At 41.8% G+C, this 26,544-nt stretch overlaps 3 protein-coding genes across 4 annotated transcripts in view; 1 reads left to right on the top strand and 2 right to left on the bottom strand.

Annotated features, from left to right (window-relative positions):
• The window catches only part of TRAPPC3L (trafficking protein particle complex subunit 3L), a 36,601-nt gene extending 24,704 nt beyond the window's left edge, over positions 1 to 11,897 (top strand). For both annotated transcript variants that reach the window (XM_065401557.1, XM_065401556.1), the window contains 2 exons: positions 10,685 to 10,870; positions 11,778 to 11,897. In XM_065401557.1, coding sequence (XP_065257629.1) covers positions 10,685 to 10,870; positions 11,778 to 11,897 — 306 coding nt within the window. The remainder of the gene's footprint in view (positions 1 to 10,684; positions 10,871 to 11,777) is intronic.
• LOC135876368 (calcium homeostasis modulator protein 5-like) lies at positions 5,826 to 9,935 on the bottom strand. Its single transcript, XM_065401555.1, has 2 exons — positions 9,396 to 9,935; positions 5,826 to 6,215 (listed from the first exon to the last, which is right to left on the bottom strand). Exons 1-2 carry the CDS (start codon positions 9,933 to 9,935, stop codon positions 5,826 to 5,828), a joined length of 930 nt encoding a protein of 309 aa, XP_065257627.1.
• A 2,546-nt stretch (positions 11,898 to 14,443) lies between the features above and the next one.
• LOC135876367 (calcium homeostasis modulator protein 5-like) lies at positions 14,444 to 16,940 on the bottom strand. Its single transcript, XM_065401554.1, has 2 exons — positions 16,401 to 16,940; positions 14,444 to 14,836 (listed from the first exon to the last, which is right to left on the bottom strand). The coding sequence occupies exons 1-2, from the start codon at positions 16,938 to 16,940 to the stop codon at positions 14,444 to 14,446; spliced, it is 933 nt and encodes a 310-aa protein (XP_065257626.1).
• Between the last annotated feature and the right edge of the window lie 9,604 nt (positions 16,941 to 26,544).

Genomic DNA, 26,544 nt, shown 5'->3' with positions numbered 1-26,544 from the left:
TTGGCTCAGATTGCCACTCTAGATGCTGAGGAGAGAACAGGAACTATTTACCCAGTGCTCTCCATTGCACTCTGGAAGGAGAGAGGACTGAGAGAGACTAGAAGTGACCTGGCGGCCTGGCCCTGTTCTTCTTCTTCACCAGCCAAGTAGCCAGCCAGGCACACAGTGTGGGATACGTAAGGTACGTCATGAAAAAGTAACTTACTCCTTACCCAGAGCAAAGCGGGGAGGAATTCTGACTTTGAGTCTGTTTCGTCTCTGGACTGCTGCTGGGGTGGCTCAGCTAGGCTTGCTAGGGGTCCGGTTTTTGACGGAAATGTCCGGTCAAAAAGGGACCCTGGCAGCTCCAGTCAGCACCGCTGACCAGGCCATTAAAAGTCTAGATGATGCGGGACTAGCAGGCTCCCTACCTGGCTCTGCGTGGCTCCCAGAAGCGGCGACACGTCTCTCTGGCTCCAAGGTGCAGGGGCAGGCAGGGGGACTCCACGTGCTGCTCCCACCCCATGCGCCTGCTCCGCAGTTCCAATTGGCTGGGAAACACAGCCAATGGGAGCTGTAGGGGCAGCATCCACCATGCAAAGCCGCCTGGCCGCCCCTACGCCTAGGAGTCAAGGGACATGTCGCCACTTCCAGAGAGCCCCCCGAGGTAAGCGCCGCCCAGAGTCCACACCCCAACTCCCTGCCCCAGCCTGGAGCCCCCTCCCACACCCAAACTCCCTCCCAGAGCCCATGCCCTCTCCCAATTCCCTGCCCCAGCCTGGAGGCCCCTCCCAGACCCAAACTCCCTCCCAGAACCCACACCCTGCACCCCGTCCCACATCCCAACCCTCTGCCTCAGCCCTGAGCCCCCTCCCACATCCTGACCCCCTCATTTCTGGGCTCACCCCACAACCCACACCCCCAGCCCAGGGCCCATACCCCCTCCCACACCCCCGCCTCAGCCTGGAGCCCCCTCCTGCACCCCAAACCCTTCATCCTTAGCCCCACCCCAGAGCTCACACCCCAACCCCCTGATCCTGCCCTGATCCTGCCCCCTCCCACACCTTGAACCCCTCATTTCTGGCCCCACCCCAGAGCCCTCACCCCCAGCCAGAGCCCAAACCCTCAACTGGAGCCCTCACCCCCTCCTGTACCCAACCCCCTTCCCCACCCTGGTAAAAATGAGCAAGTGAGGGTGGGGAAGAGCGAGTGAGAGAGGGAAGGGGGGATGGAGTTAGTGAGGGGCGGGGCCTCAGAGAAGGGGGGCAGAGGCAGGGCCTCAGATAAGGAGTGGGGCAGGGGTGGGGAAAGGGTGTTTGATTTTGTGCGATTAGAAAGTTGACAACCTAGACTAAGTTAAGAGCTGCCCCTTAGCCTGGGTATATTGTAAAGTTACATTGTAGCCCTTAACATCTCTGGTTCAGTTTTCCAATCTTTAAAATGGAGATAATGGCATATACCTGTCTCTCCGGGGTATTAATGAGGTTTTGATAATTTTTCTAATATACTTTGATCTCAAAATTATCTGTAAAAGTGATAAGTCCTACTAACTTTCTGTGGATGAATTTTCAGTCTTCAGTCATCCTTTTTGCCCCTAAGGTCCAGCAAAGCGCATGCAGGGAGATGTTGCAACTGAAAGTTTTCTTTAGAGACAATTTTCATAAAAATAGAGTTTGAGGCATCTGCTTGCAGGGCTCTGTGGGCTGTGTGCCATAGTCAATTTTAATTGAAAACAACTCTGAAACCACTCTGAAACCTTTAATTGAAAGCGTATGCTTCAAACTGAGGGACACTCAACTGATTTTCTGCAGAAGGTTCCCGGTAGCCAAATGGCAATTTGTAATGAAACTAAAGATGGTTTGGGGGGGGTGGGGGGGGAGAAGTGCAGAGAGAAAACCAAAGGCTTGAGTAAAATTTTCAAAAGTGCCTAAGTGACTTAGGAGACTAAGTCCCAGTTTCAAAAGTGACTCAGGGACTAAGGCATTAAGGAGATTTTGACTCCTGAATGTCTACATCACTTAGAAAAATGGGATCATAGAATCATAGAAGTGTAGGACTGGAAGGGACTTCAAGACTCAAGGCAGGACTACGTAATAACTAGACCTTTCCTGACAGGTATTTGTCTAACCTGTTCTTAAAAACCTCCAATGATGGAGATTTCACAACCTCCCCAGGCAATTTATTCCAGTGCTTAATTACCCTGACAGTTAGCAAGTTTTTCTTAATGTCCAACCTAAACCTCCCTGGCTGCAATTTAAGCCCATTGCTTCTTGCCCAGGATGAGGCACTTTTGAAAATTTTACTCCTAGTGAATTATACTTTGCTGAGTATCCATTTCTGTACATGTTAAATGCTAAAAGATAATCTGTTTGATGTAAAAAAACAACAACCTTGAAGACAAAATTACCACATTTTTCTAATTAAGTGTTTATTCTTGATATCCTTAATCAGTCTTTAGGCAACCTCTCTCCCATCCATTGGAGCTCAGAGTAAACATTGAAGGACTGGATCTATAGTTGTAAAGGTTTATGTTTACTGTGTGCTTTCTACAAGTCATTACGCTCAGTACAGGAATAGCTGGATGAAATTTAATGTCTTGTGATATATGGGAGGTCAGACTAGATGATTTAATGGTCCATTCTGGTCTTAAACCCTGTGGATTTTATGACTTTCAAGGAATGGCCACTTTTTCAAAGATTAACACATTCTATATCAACCATTCCGGGTTAAATAATTAGTGTAGTAAGACAAAATTCATGAATATGTACCTGATTTTCTGGAAGTCTCTGTACTTCACTACTTGTTAGAAAGTGAAGGAGCTCATCAACATTTCCTGTCAAAACATAGATATGGTGTTTGGATGACAAATCAGTGCTTAGGCTTATTTGAAAAAGCACCTAAGTACATGCATGTGCTTAAATCCCATTTACTTCAATGAGACTTAAGCACATGTTTAAAGTTAAGTGCTTTCTTGAACAGGGATGCTTTCCTGAATCAGGGCAATAGCCCCAAAATTGATTTCTTTAAGGTACACATGCATTCCTTGCTTCCTCCACAAGTCTTCTAGGTGGTCTGAAGACCATGTGAGCCATCCATTATTTTCCTCACAGAACATCCAAAGCACAAAAGCCCACACTTGCTGGGGGTTTGACTGAGGATCTGTTTCAATATGGCTTTATCACATAAGCACAAGCTTTAGGGCTCTACCCTGTAGTGCTTACTTATGCAGAACTCATGTTGGTAACAGTTGAATTTTGCTTGAGTGAAGACTGACTAGAACTGGGTGAACTATTTTCAGTAAATAATTTATTCAATGAATTTAAGCCCCTTTTCAACTCATGAATTATCCACTAAGAGACTTCAGTTTGCATGAATTTGTTAACTGAAATTATTCAATGAATAGTTTATACAAATATATTTCAACATGTGAATTTCTCACAAACTGTTAACCATGACTATTCCTTCACTTATTCACGGTTTGCTGTTCACAAGGTGAGATTCTGCTTCCTGATTGGAAGATTTTCAAATCCCAAAAGAGCCTTGTAAAGAGATGCTCAGATACTATAATGATGGAAGCCATATCTGTACTTAGAAAGCTACAGGCAGACACTTTCAGTACTAATATAAAGTATCCCGATATTTTCTCTTACCAGGAACAGACTGGTAAATAAAAAATTAACTGTATGAATGTTTGTGGAAAGCAAATAAAAGGCAAGTGTCAAAATGAACTTGCAGTTCTTGCCTGAATATTTGTTCCTGAATAATTTTGTGCAGTATTGAGCTGACTCTATGACCGAATAAGGACTGAAGGATTTGGCTTATGATGTGCAGCAATTATTTTGTACACTATTGTACTTTATAGGACCAAATTCTTTGGTGGTGTACATAATTTGTTAAAATTTTACTTAAGCTGCGCCCATTTACTACCACAAAGAAGTTGGCTCATGGGCTCTCTAGCAAGGAGTAGATAAGGAGAATGGCCGGATGTGTGATAACATGCATGACAGAATTGCTTTAGCTTTTCTTCCTGAAAGCTGCTGCCTCCATAGTCTCTGCTGCTAATTGTTACTAATGGCCCATATCAGGATCTTCACACAAGATGAGGATAATCAATCTCACTAACACCAACAACTAACACTAATCCTACAGGTTTCAGTGGTAGCCGAGTTAGTCTATATCAACCCGTTTTTTTACTAATCCTACAATTGCTTGAAGTCACTAACTTCTCCACAAAAAAACCCAAATAGATATTAGTACTAGATCTTACATGTGTATTATACTCTTGGATACTGTAGGGGAAAAGGAACTAAAATGTGAATGCAGAATAGAAATTTCCTTGCCTTGATCACAATGAATATATTTACTGAAAACAGAACAGATGAGTGGAGGAAATTTACCTGTTGTTAAGAGTCTGATTTAAAAACAGTTCAGCTGTGCAGAAATATGATCTCTTTCATGATTGGGGAGCTTGATAGTAAGAGGGGGAGGGATAGCTCAGTGGTTTGAGCATTGGCCTGCTAAACCAAGGTTTGTGAGTTCAATCCTTGAGGGAGCCACTTAGGGATCTGGGGCAAAATCAGTACTTGGTCCTGCCAGTGAAGGCAGTGGGCTGGACTCAATGACCTTTCAAGATCCCTTTCAGTTCTAGGAGATAGGATATCTCCATTAATTTAATTTATAAGATGCTACATAAAAGCCTGCCAGTCACCCAAGGGAAAAGAGCTTGATGGCTGCTTTGGGTTCAGTTTTTACAATATTTCTAAAAATTCTGGAGAAGGGAAAATGTGGTTGTGACCCATGTTCTGAATTCAAAATCCTTATGAGAAATCACAGGGCTATGTGATTAATGCACTTATTATGAACCTCGGTACCACAGTCACCTCACCTGTACTCTGACTGCTAATTCATCTCACCCCAGACTTATTCTAACTTTCCAACATTTTAGCAGCTGCAGACACTCAATAAAATCAGCCTGCCACAAAAATATTTCTTTTCTCTCTATATGTGGAATTTCCTCTCACCCCTTCAGTTTTCCACTGGACCAAGGCCAACGACAGACAAGAATCTACATTCCTGCACCAGTGACATGTTTAAGTCCCAACATCGCAGAACCCTCCAGAAGCAGAAATGGGAGCTTTCTAGCATTACAAAGGAAGGATTCCCAGACTTCCAATGGGAGAAAAAATAACAACAATGCATTATTTAAATTAAATAGCCACCTTATGATATTTTCTTTATTTAAATGATATGGCATGCTATATGTTGTATACAACGAACTATTGCATTTGTTGACATTGAACAAATCATCTAATCAAAATCTATGCTGAATTCTTTATAGTGTTGGGGCCTGATCCAAAGCCCACTGAAGTCAACTGAAAGATTCCCATTGACTTCAGTGAGGTTTGGATTAGGAGTCTGAAGCACAGAAGAACTTTCTTTCCACCTTTCTTGAGCAAGCATATAGTTGGGAATGATGGTGTGCCGTGACAGTTTTAGTATGGTATGATGCAACAACTCATTTGCATGCCGTAGGCAGTCCAAAATGGCATCCTCCATGCAGTATGACCTCTCATATATGGTATGTGCAAGGTCACGCTGTGCAGAGGATGCCATTTTGGGGCTGGACCGGAATCATCCCACAGGTTGGATTTGGGCTGCCAGTTGAATGGCGCACAGCCGGTTGGGCATGCAATGTGTGCATTGCACTCATAGATGGCATGCCACTGGTTGGGAGAGAAAGAAAGAATGGAGAAAGAGAGGCCACTATCAGCAAAATATAAAGATTAAAACTGTTAAAATTAAATCACATTAGCAAAATATTTAAAAAGGCTGAACATGGCTATTAGCTATACTATTTCCCGCCCATCTACAAAGTCCAGCATTGTCTCTCTTTCCTCACCGATGTCTTTCTTGCCATCTTCGACCAGTCTATGCAGGGTGCTGTAGTGCTGCTCACTGCTGTTGAAAGAGTAGAGTTGAGAAGCGTCTTCCCAGGCCCGGAAGGTTGGCATGGGAAAGGCGTCCGGTTCTTTGTTCTCAAAAAAGCTCGTCAGGTTTCGTTCACTGAGTTTGGTAGCATATAGCTGGAAAAGTTGTTCCAGTTGTTCTCTCTCCTTCTCTATGTAGATCCTCCAGAACTTCATTTGAAGGTGGCTGATTTTAGATTGACACCTGGCACAACAGGTGGTTAACAGAGACAAAAGAGCTGTAGTGACTATGATGCACCATCCTAGAACCTGGAAAAGAAAATAAACAGGCCATGCACTTCAAAAAAACCTGAATCTAAATTTCACTCAGATCAGGAATAACTGAGTCACAGTTCTTTGTGTTGAGGATACAGTTTTCTTTTCCCAGCCACAGTGTGGATCTCTTAGCCACAGTGTAGATCAATATTGCATATTTCTTTTTATTCATTTTGTACCCAAAACTCCCACTGATGTCAACGGGAGTTCTGTATTTGGAGCAAAAACAATAAAATATGCCATAAGTGAGGATCAAGAATACCGAATACCCTACATTTTGTATTTTGCCACAGATTTGTGTGGTTTTTAAATTATTATTATTTATTTGTATTACTGTTGTGCCTAGAGGTCCCTACTGAGATAAGGGTTTCATTGAGAAAAGTGCTGTACATGGACATAGTAAGAGACAGTCATTGCCTCAAACAACTTACAGTCTAAATAGAGAAGACAGATAAAGGGTGGGAGAAAGGAACTGTTTTACCAGTGGGGAACTGACGCACAGAACGATGAAGTGACTTGTCAACAATTACAGGAAGTGAATCCAGATCATCCAAGTCCACTGCCTTAACCACAAGACCATCCTGTGTCTTTTATAGTTTTCTTAATTGACTGGTAGAAAACCCAAGAAAAGTCAAAATGATCAGCCAAAGCGTTTTAAAAATGCACAGCATGAGTTTAAAAATGAACCTTCCCTCCAGCAGGAATGGTGTCTTATTTATATAAATCCGTCTCACCAAATAGGCTAGAGAAGATGATATCAAGGTCTCAGCTGTGCCGATTTCATCACAGAAATATATGGGTGTATAATATGTTTGAAATTGCTCAGTATGTTTCATCACACCAAGGAAAATGTATGTAGGTAGAAGAGGGTAAATTGGCACTAGAGCTGGGTGGGTAACCGCTTTCCTGTCCCACGAGAATTTTTGAGATTTCAAAAAGTGTTCCCATCCTGAATTGGGATGGAAAGTCAAAAGCGTAAAAATTTTCACACACCATTAATACGGAGGGGGGGGGAAAGTGTGTATCAGGTTAATCAAAATGTTTTATTTCAATTTTAATGAGCTTTTTTAGTATGTTAACTAACATTTCAAAACAAAAGCCATTTCAAACAAAAAACCTGAAACTTCCTTCTAAAAATGTGAAAACAGGATGTTTTGACAATTTTAAAACTTTTGTTCTCAAGATATTTTGTATTGGGAGATTTGTAGAAACCAATCCTTTTCTGCAGGATTTCAACCAGCCGCTCACAGGCCAGTGCTCTAACCCAGTGGTTCTCAAACTAGGGCCTCCGCTTGTTCAGGGAAAGCCCCTGGTGGGCCGGGCTGATTTGTTTACCTGCCACGTCTGCAGGTTTGGCCGATCGCAGCTCCCAGTGGCTGCAGTTCACCGCTCCAGGCCAATGGGGGCTGTGGGAAGCGGCGGCCAGCACATCCCTTGTCCTGTGCTGCTTCCCGCAGCCCCCATTGGCCTGGAGCGGTGAACTGCGGCCACTGGGAGCCGCGATCGGCCGAACCTGCAGACGCGGCAGGTAAACAAACCGGCCTGGCCCGCCAGGGGCTTTCCCTGAACAAGCGGCGGCCCTAGTTTGAGAACCATTGGGTTAGAGCACTGGTCTGTGAGCAGCTGGTTGAAATCCTGCACAAGCGGCGGCCCTAGTTTGAGAACCACTGCTCTAACCACCAGCCCCACACAAACATACCCCAGCTTTTCCAAATTGAAATGCTCAGCTGACAGAATTCCATTGTGCAAAAATTTGAAGACTTCAAATGTTGCTGTAAAATGGAATTATCATTCTCCAGAGAGCTCTAATAGTGATGATATGGAGATTTGCAACCTATCATGTATAAATAATTACCAGGTAATATCTGTATTTACCTGAGAGAAATATATAAACAATTTCTTCACAGAAATGTGTGAAACAGAGAATGCTGATGAACCATTTATTTTTTTTATTGACCAAAAAATTTGAGGGCAGGTGTTTAAAGAACAGCCTCATTTTCCGTATTTTCAAATCATGCTTGTACTAGCTGGCAGAATTTGTGACATGAACTTTTCCCCATATAATCCATCCTTTTAGCACTTCAGTGCTCCCCTCTGACATAGGGAACTCTGCGCTTCTATGATCTAGCTGCTCATGCACAATTAGCTAGCCAGATGACTTTCACTGTTTCCCATATACGCAACTTAAGACCAATAGACACACATCCAAGCTTTTAATTCTAACTTTCTGGACACTGATTTTTGTGAACAATAAAATATCCCCCTGCACTGTTTGTAACCCATACATTGCAGGATTCTTCCAGTGCATGAGGACCTGAAAATTAAACTGTCTCCAGCATTGGCAACTGTTATAGATTGATGTGACTGTTGTCTGATGATAATTTTCTGACTCTGCAGGATATTTCTTCTGCTTGGGATGCAGTAACCTGGGATGCATCTTTCCTTCTTTTCCTTTCTCTTTTTAATTTCTTTAGTTCTTTTTCGCTGAGTTTCCTTATATCAGAAAGCAATGAACAAATATAAAATAGAATTGTGGGATATGAGTGAGTAATATGGCTTTACCTTTGTATGTTTTTTGTTCTTTCATTGTAACTGTTATAGTTCTATTTTCCTTCATATAATAAAAACACGTCATATAAAAGTGAAACTAACTAGTCCATTTTCATTATCCGAGATGAGAGAAATGCAAAATGAAATAAGTCTTATAAACTGTCCACAGGAAATCAGCTGTTTAAAAATAGCTTTGGTTTTAATAATCTAAGATGCTATTTGTAAGAGTTAAAAATCTGTAATTGATTTTTTAAAAAATCTGACAGTATCCCCCCCTTTTTTTACTTTTTAATTACTTTTTAATTACTTCAGCCTTCTCTAGCAATGCAATACATTCTTCTCCCAAGAGTCACTCTCTTCCACTAAAGAAACAAACTTTCTGATTCCAATTTTCTTACTTGTGTTGATTTCAGTGATCTACTTGAGGAGTAAGACATTACTCAACTTGAGCAAGTGTAGAGAATCTGCCCCTCACCAATTCTATATTGTTTTGTTGCACTGTACAAGCATTCTGATTTTAAATTACTATGTTAGCACCTGATGTTAGGATCTCGTGCTGATAAATCAAAGGAATAATACAGAACTTTATTCTAAATAACAAAGCAGTTATTCTGTATTTCTTACCTGAGACTGTGCTTGAAGCGTCAGTTTTAATTCCTCACTCTCTGAAGAGGACATGGTGGTTTTGCCACAAGCTACTTTGTTCAGCTCTTCCCAGCACCTGACAGATTTGTTATTACAGAGCGTGTTTAAGTACCCTGGATATTTCAAGCCACTCATGGCACATTCATAAAAAGTTCCGTTGAGCAAAGCCACAGAAAGCCACATCACAGGAGCTATCAGAACATTTAAGGTGATTTGTCCAAAGACATAAAAGAAACTGCAGCTGTTCCCTTTGGGGAATATTTTCCTGGGATTCAGACAGCAGCCTGTGAAAAGTTTCCACATCCTGCTATTCATGAAATACCCAATAACTAGCAACACCCAGGCTGGGGCAAAGAGAAATACCAAACCATAGATGAAGTTTTCATTGCTGCAGGGACACTTGAAAGCAACGAGAGAAAATAAACGTTCGCTTCCCACTGTCAGTAGAGCCATAAAACTGTAACCAATGGCAGTTTTCCGATTAATAAGGAATTTCAGAATGGTCTGGATACCATCCATGTTTGATGTCCACAAAAGAGACAAAAAATGAGGCTTTGTTTATTGTGCAGCAGTTTATAGCAATGTATGAGGGAGGAGCTCTTGAGAAGAAAAATACCCAGCTACAGTCTGGTTTAGTGCAGCCTAGATAAAGTGATGGTGTCATTGTAGATCCTTCCTCACAAATATATGGGACTAGCTACTGGCAAAGCAGATTTTGCATATCTACAGCATTAATCTGTATTGTAACCTGCAATATAGACAATGCTCTGTTGTCAAAATCACAATTTCAGTTATCATTCCTGTTATTTGACTGTAGCTTCACATGAGAAGGAAACAGAAATACATACTAGATGATCATGGGAATTCTTGAGCGATGATCATCAATGTTTACAGAAATATACTTAAAAGTCCTGGACCCGATTTGGATCTCACATATATTAGCGTAAATGAAGTGTGACTCTGCTGAAGCCAGTGGAGTGACCCCAGAGTAAAACCACTGTATGTGGAGGGAATCAGTGCCCCCCCCCCCATTATACTATTTGGAAACCAATATAGGTCCAGATTCTCTGCTGTGTCTAGCTTATGTGGGGTACAGCAGAGTGGGAAGCTGTCAGGGAGCCATTCATAGCTCCCTGATTCTCTGTCTGGCCTCAGCCCTTACTTCTATTCTCATTGGTAAACTGAACAATAGAATGTAGCATCTAAAAGCTTCTAGCCTGTTTTACACACAAATAGTTTCAAGTGGCACATTTTTTGTCCCTTTACAGGTTGCTTTCAAGATGTACCTTGGGGTTACCCCTAGTGTGAGCTGCAGTAACACAACAGAAAATGAATTCTTCTTAATGTTGGACAAGAACCCTTTAGTGGACTTTGTGGAGGAGCTCCCAGCAGGACGATGTTCACTTTGCTACTGTAACCTCCTGTGTGGTGTTATTAGAGGAGCCCTGGAAATGGTAAAGAACTGGACACTGAATTTTCTTATCTCTGTTGTTACCTATAGATATAGGAAAGTGGAACCACTGGATAAGTAAATATAATATCACTTATAAATATTTAATCTCAGTATCAGACTTAGCAATAGCAACTCCTGCACCCCACCAAATATACCAAGTGAAATTCTGCTCTCAGTTTACACCACAGTAAATTTAGAATTACTCTCTCCAAATAAATGGAGTTACTCCATTGTTACACTGGTGTAACAGAAGAATTTGGCTCAGTATAATAATAGAATTAAGTTATGGTACATCAAAGAACATTATATATTTTATTTTCAAATCTCAGCTTTTACAAAAGCTGAAACAGAACAAGTCATAACTCACATCATTTTGAACTTGCAGGGCCAAATTCAACTCTGGTATCACTTTATTGAAGACAGTAGAACTGCACCAAGGATGAATTTTGTCCACAATCTTCTTTCCTACAAACAATATCTAATTTGCCACACAATATATATTTCCTAGGTACTATACGAATACAGTTTTGTGTACAGGGCTGTAAATCAATCTCAAGATTCTGATATCATTTTATAAGGGTATTAACGGAAGTGTTATCATCTCACTGTGGGGGGAAATTTGAGATCACAATATGAAGCTCATTTGTTTTATGTTTCATGTCCTCAGATAAAAGCAAAACACCATTCTGACATTAAGCACTACTAACCAAAATACTGGCTTATTGTTAGCAGAATGAAATTTGTATACATGCCTCAATTCATAAGAAGGATATATTTTTAACTCAAATGTGATGTGCAGTTCTTAAGGCTCTTTATAGAATTCCTTTATAGTGAAACTTTAGAAAGAGGCCCCTCTTGTGGTGGGAAAAATTACTTTAAATGAAGTGACCTGGCCTGTTTCTCTCCAGGTTCACTTAGCAGCAGAAGTTACCTTCGTTCAAGACAGACTGAAGGGTGACGATGTGACGGAAATAGGAATTACATTTTTAAAGAAGCTCGAAGACAAAAAGCACAAAAGAAAGAAGTGAAGCTGATAGAAAGAATCCTCTCTAACTTACAGTTTGCCCATTTTTACCTATTTAGGAAGAAAATCCATATGGTGGCAATGGCGTCATTGATTCAGGTACAGTTACATCTTAGAGTGGTAAAGACAGTCAGAGCATATACTCAAAATGTACTGTCACCACCTTTCAGAATTCAACATACATTCTTAAAAAGGACCAGTCCTTTACTCCTTTCACAGGGAAAATCGCATTGATTTCATCAGAAGTTTTGCCTGAGTAACAAGTGTGTGACTGGGCCCCAAATCTCCATCCTAATTCCTGTTCTTTTTTATTAGAAATGTGATTGTATTTTCCAGTTTGCTCATTAGTGATGCTTCAAAGACATAAAGAACTGTGTTTGTACTGATATGCTTTTCATTCTAGCCCTTATGATTGTGAACAAGAAATTGTTTTGCTATAAATTGTGCAGTTTCTCATTCCAATGCATCTTCCTTTGTTTCACTTGTGACTACGGTTTTTCCTTCATTTTGCCCAATCTGCTCCCACTGAAATCAAACAGAGATGTGATTCCACTGGGATCAGGTTTTCTGTAGGTAAACATGACAACATGCAGTTTTGTTCAGGTGCATAAAGCAGACCTGGAGAATTTTTCTAAATAATGGAATATGGATGCTGTTTGAGACTAAGAACCTTGTGCAGCTTTAACTTGCGTGTTCTTCTTGAGAATATATAGATTGTTAGCAAACTGAAAAAGCATGATGTAATATAATGCACAGTCATCTTAAATATGAGCTTCACCCAAGCAAACTGTAATAAAACACACAAACACCATTGTGTCACCAATTCTTCTCTGTCGAGGTACTTACATGGCCCACATCACCTCAGTTTCTGAGCACCTCGCAATCATTACTTGATTTTATCCTCACAAAATCCTAGTGAGGTGTGGAGGTACTGACCCCATTTTACAGATGGGAAATTGAGGCACAGGGTAGATTAAGTGTTTTACCAAAGTAACACAGGAAATCTGTGGCAGAGCTTGGAATTTAGCCCAGGTCTTGAGTCCTGGTCCATCGGCCTACCCACTAGACCATCCTTTCTTAGCCTCCCTCTGGGAGCCAGAATTCCCTATTTTTATTACAATGCAAAATAATCAATATTAATCAATCAATACAAATGCTGCCCATAGTAAACATATGACCTGTTACTGAAACCCTTGTCCTTCATCTCCCTTTCTCGCCTTCTTTTGTCTGTTAGGTTCCAGTCCTGCAAAGTGATGTGAATGGGTCGATCTCTATGTTTGTGCAGGGCCCTGGATTTAAATGGCAGGGACTATTGGTGACATCCTGACCACATTGAAGTCAATGGGAGTTTTGCCACTGACTTAAATGGGGCCAAGATTTCATGTCATGTCACCAAATCTTCTAAAATTGTTAGAAATGACCGAGCTTCGTGTTTGCTGCAGGGCTCAATGTAGGAAAGTAAGGAGCTTCCACTTTACACCTTGATTCAGCAAAACACTCAATTACTAGTGTATCCCCACTGAAGTTCTTCCCCATCAACTTATTCACAGTACATTTCAAAAAGCCAGTACACACACACACACACACACACACACACTTTGGTTTCAGTTTTCATTTTTTCCCTCATTACACAGAGTATGTCCATTATGTGCTAAGGCAGGACAAAGCAAAGCACAAAAAATATTGATGCATAATTAAAAAAAGAGAAAAGTATCCATTAGAGTTCACATTTCACAAAGGATGACATTCTTCTTTGTGCTGAGGGTCAGCTCAAAGCCTGTACATTGATTACTTTAGTGGGACTTAAGTGGTGCAGAGCTTAGGTTTCATGTAGAGTGTGAAAAAAATATTTACAGGTTCAAAAGAGGGAAAAGGCCATTTCCTTTAAAAATCCCAGAGTATAAAAATTCAGCTAACCCCAGTCTGCTGGTTCCTCAGCCCAGTGAATTCAATAGAATATTTGCCATGGACATCAGTGGTGAAGGATCAAGCCCAATGTACACTGACTGCTCCACACTTACAACACTTTAACTCCTTTCAAGATGTATGCAGAAGCATACAAGGTTGTTAACAAAGTACAGCACATTCAAATTAGTAAGCGCTGGTCTCAGTACCAAGCATAACGAAGCTGAACAGTATCAAATTCCACTGTTTCACTGCTTTTCTTTCTGTTGCATACCCAATTCTAGGAAAGAAGAACAATGACAGAATTTCATTTATGCAAAACAGGAACAGTAAGGGTGTATTTGTTTTGTTTAAATAACATGAGCAAAGTAGACACATATGAGAGAAGAGGGAACATCCCTTGGGAAGCTATTTGGTTAGTCTGTGTGGGACAATGTATCTCATGGAACTACATTGAGTCCTGGGTTGTGCTATTAGAGCTCGGAAGACATTTGCCATCCTGCCTGAGGAGATGCTATAGAAGTTTGGTGAGAGAGAGAAATTATGGCAGCAAACAGGTCATTACCAGAAAAACAGAAATGAAGAATGAAAAGTGAAAAATGTAGTGAGTTAACAAATTATAATGCTAATGAAAGCTGACATTAGCTAAACTGTTTCTCCTTCACCTAAGTTTACCATTGTATCTTGTGTCTCATTGGAATCATTTTCTTTCATGCTGTCTTCCACTAGTTTATGGAGTGTGCTGAAGATCTGCTGGTTAATGTTGAAAGAGTCCAAAGCAGAAGCTTCTTCCCAGGCCCGGAAACTTGGCATGGGAAAGGGTTCCAGTTTCTTGTTCTCAAAAAAGCTTTTCAGGTTTCTTTCGCTTAATTTGGTGGCATAGTCCTCAAAATATTTTTCAAATTGTTCCTTCTCCTTCTGAGTGTAGATCTTCCAAAACCTCTTTTGGAGATGGCTGGTATTAGATTGGCAGTGACCATAACAAGTGAGCAACAAAGACAGAAAAGCAGCAGTAACTATCACACACCACCCTACGACCTGTTAAAGAAAGGATAATTTGGTATCGAAGCATAAAAGAAAGGCTACAATAAAAAAGCTACAGAGAGTCCTGTGGCACCTTTAAGACTAACAGATGTATTGGAGCATAAGCTTTCGTGGGTGAATGCCCACTTCTTTGGATGCATTCACCCACGAAAGCTTATGCTCCAATACATGTTAGTCTTAAAGGTGCCACTGGACTCTCTGTTGCTTTTTACAGATCCAGACTAACACGGCTACCCCCTGATAATAAAAAAGCTGATTGGAAACTCAAATTAGATTGAGAATAACTAGTGTTATTCTGGTTCTTACGGTTGCATTGAGACTGTGTTCTTTAAATGCTCAGTATAAAAACCTTGAAAAGTGATAATAAAATACAAGATTTTGAAAATAAAGTGATCCACCAAGTGTCAATTCTATTCACAAGCAGAGGCCCTGAATTCCTAAGGACTGTCACTAGAGGCAAAGATTAAATTGGATGTCATTTTCAGGATCATATGATCTACACAGCTATGTAAATATTATTTTTCTGTATACTGCACCTTTACATTTTGAACAGCTCTAACCAAAAATTAAATCTCAGCACTTTAAAAATACGGATTATGGACTTGATCCACAGCCCACTGAAGTCAATAGAAAGACTCCCATTGACTTTAATGGGCTTTGGATCAGGCCCTATTAGTATAAATCCAGAATACATGTAATAAATCTTACTGTCTGAAGTATTAATGAATGTTTATGATGCACTATTATATATTTTAGAATGATTATTGTATGTATACATGAACTAACTGAATGTTTGTCTACATTACTAAATGGTTGAAAGTGAAGTACACAATTTAAAACGATTGCTGGGGTACTTCATATCTTGCTATAAAAAAGAGAAAGTCTAAATGAGGCCTATTCAAAGGAATGAGCCCTCTAACAAGGTACAAATATGTTTTTCTTCCTAATTTTAAACTCAATAAAGCTTTATTCCAAAAGAATTGTCTCCTGGTGTTTAACATTGTTGTTCTACTGTTGCCTTCAGGGTCAGCCCAAGGCTTGCACAAATCCTGGAGGCCGTACACTTTGGAGGAGCCTTGTTGTATTATGAACTCCCCTAAAAAATGACCAACCACTGTCCCCAAACCCTTCAAGATGAACGGAAGGAGCTTTTCCCTTCCCAATCTTCGAAACCCTGCCTACCATTCCTTTACTTTGATTAAACCTTTTGCTCAGCCCTCTTCCCAGAAACATCAAGCAACCTGAATTCTCTAGCCACATTGCTAAAATTCTCCCACCTCCCTCTGTTGGCAAATATCCTATCAAGCCCTTCTGAGCTGCCAAACCCTTCCACACCTTGGTGTGCTATGCTGCTTACAGAAATCTGCCTGAGGCACTGGATATTTCACTTCTCAGACACTCCCACAAAACGCAGTCTGAATCCTGCTTGCATTGCAATGAAATATATATTTGAAATTTTTTAAAATTTTAGTTAAACTCTCTGGACACTTGATTTTAGGGCCTCATGATAAAAAAAAAGGCCAACACAAAGCATGATTGAATTAAAATGATATCTTACCTGAGATTCCGCTTGAAGTGTTAGTAGGATCTCCTCAGTCTCCCAAGAGGACAGGGAAGTTTGGCCACATGCTACTTTGGGAAGCTCTTCCAAGCACTTGTTGGATTTATTGTGGCAAAGCATCTCCAGGTACTTCAGATTTTTTGAGCCACTCATGGCACATTCATAAAAAGTCCCATTGAGCAAAACCACAGAAAGCCACATCACGGGGGCTACAAAAGCCTTTAAGGTGATCTGGCCAAAGGCATGAAAAAAATGGCAGCTCTTCCCTTTGGGAAATAGTTTCCTGGGGTTCACACAACAGCCTGTGAAGAGCTGCCAGGTACTGCCATTCAGTGCAAACCCAACAAATAGTAGTATCAAGGCTGGGACAAAGAGATACACCAGCCCATAGGTGTAGTTTTTGTTGTTGCAAGGACACTTAAAAGCAGAAAGAGAAAATAAATGCTCACTTCCCACTGTTAGCAGTCCCATCAAACTGTAACCAATTGCTTTCTTTTGGCTACTGAGGAATTTGAAAACTGTTTGGGAGATACCCATGTTTGAACTGATGAACCCCACAAAACAGGAGAAAAGTGAGGCATCATCAGTGGGACAAGTGCTATTTCTAGCACTTGTTTGGGTGGAGCTTTTTATTAAGGAAAAAAACAAGTCTCTCTGGTTTGGGGCAGCTCAGATGAAGTGAACAGTCATTCGTCATCATTAATAAATCATTCTTCAAATGGCACACATACAGCGGGCTCTTCCTTTGTCAGGGGGCAAATAGACCAATCCTGCCCCAGGCTCAGTTTTGTCCTGTGCAATTTATAGTTGTCCACTAGTTCTAGCTATTTCCTTTGGATCACACTGAGCAATATGTGCCTTAGTGTCTATGGAGAAGTTATATTAGTCATAGAATTTTGTTCTCATTTCAAATAGCTATGAAATAATAAATAATAATTAATAGAAAACCTGGTAGTTGAAATTACCCCTTCTGCAATGGCGTCTGCTACTCACCACTCGGCTGCCCCTCCTCGTAGCTCATCTGGGGAGTTAGCTCACTACTGTTCGCACCCCAATCAGCCCGTTGCCTCAGTCACTTGCTCTGCAGTGTCTCTCTCACTAGTCAGGAGCTGCAGCGTCTCTCCTTCCTGGCTTAGCCCTCTGGCCACGTCACAATCATCCTCTGTTTCCAGGGTCTCATCAGAATCTCTTTCCACAAAGTCTCAGGCAGAGTCCATATCCATGCACTAACTGTGCCACTCCTGCAGTGGCTGGTAGGGGAACCTAGACCCAACTTCTACTCTGGGTTCCAGTCCAAGGACCCTCAAACCAGCAGTTCAGGACTATACTTTCTTAGACTTTGCTGCTCCTTCCCTGGACTGCTTCTTACACTGCCCTTTTTTCAGGCGTCTAGTCTCCACCTTGTACCAGAGTGTATGACTTTAGGCTCAAATCACTGCCACCCCCTCTATCCTCAGCTCCTAGGCTTTATAGAAGCCCCCCTGCCTGTTCCTGCCCAGGTAAGCTTCATTCTCAATTACTATCATTGCCCCTTAGCTCCCCAGCAGGTGCAGCCTATGGCTAGTTGGTCTCTCTTAACTCCTTCAGCACTAGTGTGGGGTGAACACCCCATCACACCCTCCCAGTCTTGCATTGATCCTGAATGTATGACCACTACAAAATGTTCATTTAACCAGCATGCTGTGAATGTGTGCTGTGTATCACACAAACACAAGTGGTGCTGACATTTTATCACACGTAAGACACATCCTGATGATATGGCAGAAGGACGCTATGACAGAATGGAGAATTTTTGGGTGACATGACTTTGACCTCCCCGACAGACATGTGACAGGATTGTTACTACTGTTATTATCGACTGTCTACTTTAATCCCTAGAGTTGTAGCTGTTACAGCCTCGCAGGTCTGGATACTTCAGTGCTCAGCCTGACACCTCCACTTTGCTCAGTCATCCAAGTGATTTTTTTCAGGCATGAAAGTCCTGTCCACACACGGGCTTGAAGCTGAGTTTGAAATTATAGTTGTAAAACAGCTTGTGCTCACACTCTGTGAAGTTACAGGGTGTGTTAGAGCAGTGTTCAGAAACCACTCTACAGGGTATCTATCCTAAAGACTATCCCCTCCTCTTCTCTCCTATTTAGCCTCCTAGCTCCACCTTCTGGACATCAGCCATTGTACTATTTCAGTGGTGACGGAGGCAGGTTTGGGGCTAACTTATTTATTTAACGAACAATAAGAAATAACTTTCAAGTGAAGCATAATGCTGCTGCTGCTGTATGCTCTGCCTCTGTCTCTGCAAGGTCCCTGTCTGAGGGTCAGTCTAAGAAAGTCAACGGAATGGGCTTGTCTTCAGTACCACTGTCACGCTGTCTGGAGTAGCTCACAACTGAGAGAGCCAATCTCAGGTCATACTGTCAGACAATAGGGCAAACACCCAAACTGGTGGTATATTCTATCATTTGATTTCACCAAGCCAGTAACCACTGTTCCCTCCTGGACCACTATAGCAGTCTTACCATGGAGTCACAAAGAGTCCTGCTTAGGCTCTCCAGTGCATCTTTCCATCTAGCCAAACTGTACTAGGTGATGAAAAGTTATTAAAAGCAAGAATCACCACTCATTAGGTTGCTCCCAACCCCCTAGGGCCAGTCACTTACCCCAGGTCAATGGATACTCTTGACCTCTCATCAAAGACAATGTTGTAGTCAATTTCTCTAGTAAACTAACTAAAGATTTATTAGCTAAGAAAAAGAAATGAGAATTATTGAGAGGTTAAAGCAGGTAAAATACATTACAGGTGAGTGAGAGTTTGTGAATCAAAATGATTAGCAGAGGTGTAGTAATCTGTTGGTTTTCCATAAATCTGTCAGGACTAACAGCTTTGGGGATCTCTGTCTTGTATCTGGAACACCCCCTGAAAGTGTCCAAACAGCTCAGAGATACAGAATCACTCCCAGAGTTCATTCTTATAACTGTCTTCCCCAGAAAGCAGGCTGTCATGTGTTCCCATTATATCAAGGGTCTGTAGATTTCCCATTGCTGAACGCAACGACCCATGCTTTTAAATTAGAATGTTTGTCATTTACAGTTCAAAGGCTTCAATCCTGGTTGTAGGGCAATTCGATTACAGAGATTACATTTAATTCAATTACATACACAATGCATTTAGCTACAGCCATCCAGACAATCTTTCATTAGTTTTCCTGAACAATAAAATAGCTGGAAACAATCCTTCATTAGTTTTCATGCAGTTTTACACAATAAGTAAATTCTCGTCTAAACACTAATACATCCTTTGATCTAGGGCTAATTAAGTACAGGGATATATATATATATATAATGTAAACTGTAATGTAATAAAATCCAACAGGTTATAGATAAATGAAGACAATACCATCACATTTCCTTTGAATTATGTTAACACACAAGTGAATTGGCCTGATCACATTACAATGCCTTTTGACACTCCTTTGATTTCTCTGAACATGCAAGTGAATTAGCTTGGTCTGAGCTGGCAACCTGTTAGACAGCATCACAACAACATTACTCTTTTTGAAGTGAAGAATCAAGTGAGCTGATGTCCAGAGCACTCTCCTTCTGTAAGCTGGCTCTCTCCATTGTTGGTATGTCTCATTTTATACCACAGGGAACAAAGTTCCTCACACCAACACACAGAAATGTCTGAACATTTAGTCTCTCCGCATGCATAAATAATGATACGTTGTGCTTACATATTGCCTTTCATCCAAGGATTTCAAAGCACTTTATAAGTAATCATTAATAATCTTTACCAACCGCATGGGATCCATATAGTTATGTGAGATAGATACAGTTAATTCCTCCAGTTATAATGATGGGGAAAACTGTCCTACTTTAACAATGGGGACAAAGGAGCTAAATCACCTACCCCCAGGTCACTGACAAGACCCAGTAAGGGAACCTAAGAGTTTTTATTCTTATTTATTATTATTTGTATTGCAGTATAGTTTGGAAGCCCCAGTCTGTGATTGTGTGAGGCCCCATATACACATATAACCAAAAGGCAGTTCTTGCCCCAGTGATCTTACAACTTGAGTATTAAAATGAGAATCTAGGTAAGACAAGACAACGTACTGTAATTTTCTGTTCTAACCACTCCATTCCTCAGAAACACAGAGGAAAATCAGTGCACATCATCACTGAAATATCTGCACCCTATTAAATGCTTAAAAGGGAAGATTAGTCTGTGAAACTACATACCAGTGTCAAACACAATTGGTTGTTTCCTGCAACATTTAGGGATATGTGGCAAGCATATCCTTATAGCGTTGGAACACAGCCAGAGGTTTGTTCAGTGTGTGATGCACAGGAATACATTACTTCATTTATGAGAAAAAGCATGATATGACTTACCCTGCTGATGTATGAAATTACTTATCGTCAGCCCATGTTCTTTGTATGCTCACAGTTCTAAAGGACCGGGCTGCCTCAAACCTACCAGCGCCCCCGACTTCCTACCCCAACTGTGCTCTGCTTCGCCTCCACAGCTGGAAAGATATTGAGGGAGCTAGAAGGCTTTTCTCAGCCAGGCCTTGCCCCATGAGCTGCCAGTGCTTCCCCTTCCTTGCAATGTTCCTCTGGAGGTTGGGAGCCTCAAATTCCACAAATGTTTCTAAGCCAGCAACAGATATTCCTTGTATCCACAATGAATATCAGTTCCCTTTTATATACATGCTACTGTCCTCTGCAAGTCAGTTTGGTGGCAATAGCATATGTTCTTTGATGCCATGTGACTGGTTCTCGATCAAGACCTTTATAAGAATGAACTCTGGTTTGTTTTTAAAGTGACTGAAAAAGAAGTTCTATGGAGTTCAATATTTATTCTGTCTTAATGGTTTCCATGTTAAATTTGCCCAGTTTACAAGTAAAAAAATGGAGTAGGGGGTAGAGGATGGAGAGGCAACCTAGTAATCTCAACCTGGGATTTCAAAGTCAAACTGGACTTTTCTGGCTCATGCACAGTCACCAGAAATGCAGTTCTTGGGTACCAATTCTGTTGATGATTAGGCAGAACCGGATTCCCAAAGCTAACAGGAGTAAAGAGCAGCAAAATCTTTTCTGTCACACAAGTAAGCAGATCTGACCCTCAATACGCACTTGGGGTTTTTTCTCAAATGATCTAAGGACCATTTTTACAATGTAACTTTTCAGAGTAGAACTGAACTTTAAGGGTCCTGAACATCACCTTCTACCCTCAATTCCGAAGCTGCTTATTAATGGCTAGAAAATGCCCTCCTACTCAGCCATTATTATTTAGTTATAGTGACTGCATATTTTTAATCCCTTTATTATTACTGTGTGCCTATGCTAGGTATATTCATATATTCTTAGCATTAAAAAACTTTACCCAGACTGTATAAAAAGCAAAATGAATCAAGCATTGGATTGTCACCACTGAAAGTATATTTTCCTGAGTGTTGATTTCAGGTGTGTTGCAGGCTTAGGCCTGAATACACAAAAGGATTTAGACATTTAGAAAACCACTACAAAGCCTAAGTTAGGTCCCTGAGCTCCTTGACAGTGAATGGGGAGAGAGAGGCGCCTTAGACGGCAATCCACAAAAGCCAGCCTGCTAGGAGGGGAGCTGCCCAAGGTAGTCAGTGGGAGATGCCAGTGAGAGAAGGGTGTACTAAGCCTGGCCCGTCTCAGAGATAGGTCCCTGAGTTTGGCCTGCAGGGTGCTGCCTATCTCTGCTTGGGATTCTCAGCTGCAAGCGCTCTCCTGGCTTTAGCAGGAGCGCCGCCAGCTTTTCTGCCGCCCTAGGCGGCGGAAGGTCCTGCCCCGAAATGCTGCCCCCCACAGAGGCGGCAGAAGGTCCCGCCACCGAAGGACCGCCGCGGTCGCCGCCCCCCTCATTGTAGCGTCGTAGGCGACTGCCTAGGTCGCCTAATGAGTTGCGCCGGCCCTGGGCGTTAGGCACCTATGCTGTTAATAAGAAGCCTGGAGTAGGAGGCAGGAGGAGGACCCAGTAGTTAGGATACATGGCTGAGGTGTGGGAGACCCTCAGTTCAAGTCCCCCCTCTACTTGAGGGATAGAAGGGATTTGAACAGGGTCTGTTACCTTACAGTGAGTGCTCTCGCTGCTGGGCTATGGGATATTCTCATGTGGAACTTCCCTCAGTCTCTCCCGTTCAAGTTGTTGCATTCTAATTAAAGAGTCACCGGAGCGGGCACGGCCGGCTCCAGCTTTCTTGCCACCCCAAGCGGCGAAGCGAAAAAAAAAAAGAAAAGAAAAGGAAAGCCGATCCGCGGCACTTCGGCAGCAGCTCAATCACACCGCTTCATTCTTCAGTGGCAATTCGGCAGCGGGTCCTTCGCTCCCTCTCTTCCTCTTCGGCGGCAGCACAAAGAGGAAGAGAGGGACTGAGGGACTCACTGCTGAATTGCCACCGAAGACCTGGACGTGCCGCCCCTTTCCATTGGCCGCCCCAGGCACCTGCTTCCTTCGCTGGTGCCTGGAGCCAGCCCTGGGAGCGGGGGCACTGGATCCTGCGTCTGCCACCTGCGCACCCTACCACCAGGCTACAGCGTCATTCTCACGTGTGTGCTCGCTCGCTCGCTCTGGTCAAAATGACACTTTAACTCTTCCCCTGCTGTTTTGTGTGAACTCACCTGAGGGCCCTGATCCAGTTGGCTTGCTCAGAGGCTGCCTACTGGATTGGGCCCCACCCAGGATGACATAGGTGGACTAATGCCTATCTTCCCCAGTTTGTGAATTGGTCTGTGGGTTAGAGGGTTTAGCCGGGAGATAGGCATCCAGGTGCCTAGAGGCAGGCAGCAGTGTGCATACCCAGAGGCAGAAACATAGGTGCCCAGGGAACTTTTATTGCAAAAACTTAGGCATCAAGAGAGTTTAGGCCTCTACAGGGTTCAGTGGGAGTTTTGTGCATCGCAGTGGACCCAAAACTGGGGCTTAGGTGCCTAAAATGGACTCAGGCACCTAACTCATTTTGTGCATTCAGACCTTAGTGACAGATCTTTGGGCAGCATGATACTAGCAGTGGAGCAACTTAGTAGACTATGTTGCAATCTCTGACCAACTCAGACTGCGGTAAAAGCGAACTGAAGTTACCACAAAGGAAGCTTTTAGTTTCATTATTATGGTACAGTTCTCCTCGTACAAATAGTAATGCTCGCATATTTCAGTCCAGCCAGCCAAACTCTGGGCCATCATTTAGAGCAGTGGTTCTTAACCTTTACTGTAGCCTGCACCCCTTTGTTTCTCAAAATATGTTCTCGCACCCCTTAAACCTAGATATATTTTTGTTTGTATATTACAGTAATTGTTAAAAAATGTATAATGTTAATAAATACATAGGTCTGATGAAACAAAGTAGTTGTACTTACGTGCCTGTGCTTAATTTGTGTTTTTGATGATTTACCTTCTAAAAAAATCTGGCATGTCTTGCACCCCCAGAAAGGGAATCTCGTACCCCCAAGGGTGCGTTCACCCCAGGTTAAGAACATTGATTTAGAGTTATTACTTACTGAACATTCACAACATACTTGGCACTAAATATTATTTGAAGGGATGACCCTTTCCTAGATAGCTTGCAGACTAAAGACAGACACAGACACAGGTTAGTCCACAGCTTGCTTGAAGTTACCCTTCAAGAGGCATTTTCATGTCACTTCATTAGTAAACTAGGCTATATATTCAGATTCATGCTCAGTATTTTCCTGCCTTCCTTTTTTTCATAGATTCATAGATTCTAGGACTGGAAGGGACCTCGAGAGGTCATCGAGTCCAGTCCCCTGCCCGCATGGCAGGACCAAATACTGTCTAGACCATCCCTGATAGACATTCATCTAACCTACTCTTAAATATCTCCAGAGATGGAGATTCCACAACCTCCCTAGGCAATTTATTCCAGTGTTTAACCACCCTGACAGTTAGGAACTTTTTCCTAATGTCCAACCTAAACCTCCCCTGCTGCAGTTTAAGCCCATTGCTTCTTGTTCTATCCTTAGAGGCTAAGGTGAACAAGTTTTCTCCCTCTTCCTTATGACACCCTTTTAGATACCTGAAAACTGCTATCATGTCCCCTCTCAGTCTTCTCTTTTCCAAACTAAACAAACCCAATTCTTTCAGCCTTCCTTCATAGGTCATTCCTCAAGACCTTTAATCATTCTTGTTGCTCTTCTCTGAACCCTCTCCAATTTCTCCACATCTTTCTTGAAATGCGTTGCCCAGAACTGGACACAATACTCCAGTTGAGGCCTAACCAGCGCAGAGTAGAGCGGAAGAATGATTTCTCGTGTCTTGCTCACAACACACCTGTTAATACAAAAAGCGTGATGCTTTTTTTGCAACAGCATCACGCTGTTGACTCATATTTAGCTTGTGGTCCACTATAACCCCTAGATCCCTTTCTGCCATACTCCTTCCTAGACAGTGTCTTCCCATTCTGTTTGTGTGAAACTGATTGTTCCTTCCTAAGTGGAGCACTTTGCATTTGTCTTTGTTAAACTTCATCCTGTTTACCTCAGACCATTTCTCCAATTTGTCCAGATCATTTTGAATTATGACCCTATCCTCCAAAGCACTTGCAATTCCTCCCAGTTTGGTATCATCTGCAAACTTAATAAGCGTACTTTCTATGCCAATATCTAAGTCGTTGATAAAGATATTGAACAGAGCCGGTCCCAAAACAGACCCCTGCGGAACCCCACTCGTTATACCTTTCCAGCAGGATTGGGAACCATTAATAACTACTCTCTTTGGTCTCCTATAAGAACATAAAAACAGCTATACTGGGTCAGACTAATGGTCCATCTAGCCCAGTATCCAGTCTTCCGACAGTGGCCAAGGCCAGGGCTTTCAGTGGGAATGAACAGACCAGACAATCATCAAGTGCTCCATCCCCTGTCGCCCATTCCCAGCTTCTGGCAAACAGAGGCTAGGGACACTCTGACCATCTTCAGTAACAGCCACTGATGGCCCTATCCTCCACAAACTTATCTAATTCTTTTTTGAACCCCATTATAGTTTTGGCCTTCACAACATGCCATGGCAATAAGTTCCATAGGTTGACTGTGCGTTGTGTGAAGAAGTACTTCCTCATATTTGTTTAAAACCCCGCTGCCAATTAATTTCATTGGGTGACCCATGGTTTTTGTGTTATGTGAAGGGGTAAATAACACTTCCTTATTCACTCTCTCCATGCCAGACATGATTTTATAGACCTCTGTCATATCCATCCTCAATAGTCTCTTTTCTAAGTTGAAAAGTTCCAGTCTTTTTAATGTCTCCTCATATGGAAGCTGTTCCATACCCTTAATCAGTTTTGTTGTCCTTTTCTGTACCTTTTCCAATTCTAATATATCTTTTCTGAGATGGGGCGATGAGAACTGCATGCAGTATTTAAAGTGTGGGCGTACCATGCATTTATACAATAGCATTATGATATTTTATGTCTTATCTATTGCTTTCCTAATGGCTCCTAACATTCTGTTAAATGTTTTTAGACTGTTGCTGCACAATAACGGCTCGTATTATCCTCTGTTTCAGGGCTAACAGCAAACTTCTCAACCGTGATTCATCAGAATGCACCAGCTCAATGATACAAAGACACACTCAACATTCCCTCTTTCTCTGCACGCTTGTGGGGAACTTGCTTATGGCTCAAAGCCTAGAAAGCTACTTCTTAATTTAAAAAATATATAGTATTATTGTTTTTGATGGGCAAGCAATGCCAAGGGTAAAACTTTGGTTTTGCAACACTAATTGTCAAATGTTCTGAGCTGACAGACTAGCTAATGTATATTTCTAGTAGGTGCTTTGTAGTATTTCAAAACAGCACATGCACTTATCTTTGTGTTGGGATTTAAGCTATTTAACATCATAACTTGAAAGAGTCAAGGGGATAAAATATTGTAAAACCACCATCCAGAAATATGTATTTTACTAAAGGCACTTAAGTAAAAGTAACAAAATTCATTAAAAATAATGCTGCAAACTTTATGGGCCATCTTCTCCTGAAGACTTTGCACATAACTCCCATTGATGTCAACAAGAGATCAGTGCATAGAACGAGAGCCTTTTTCTATGGTCATAATTACATAACTGTCCATGCTACAAAAACAGAATTTCTTTATTTGA

This window comes from Emys orbicularis, chromosome 3 (genome assembly GCF_028017835.1).
Source record: "Emys orbicularis isolate rEmyOrb1 chromosome 3, rEmyOrb1.hap1, whole genome shotgun sequence".
Taxonomy (NCBI): domain Eukaryota; kingdom Metazoa; phylum Chordata; order Testudines; family Emydidae; genus Emys; species Emys orbicularis.
This window is presented reverse-complemented; position numbering and strand designations above follow the sequence as displayed.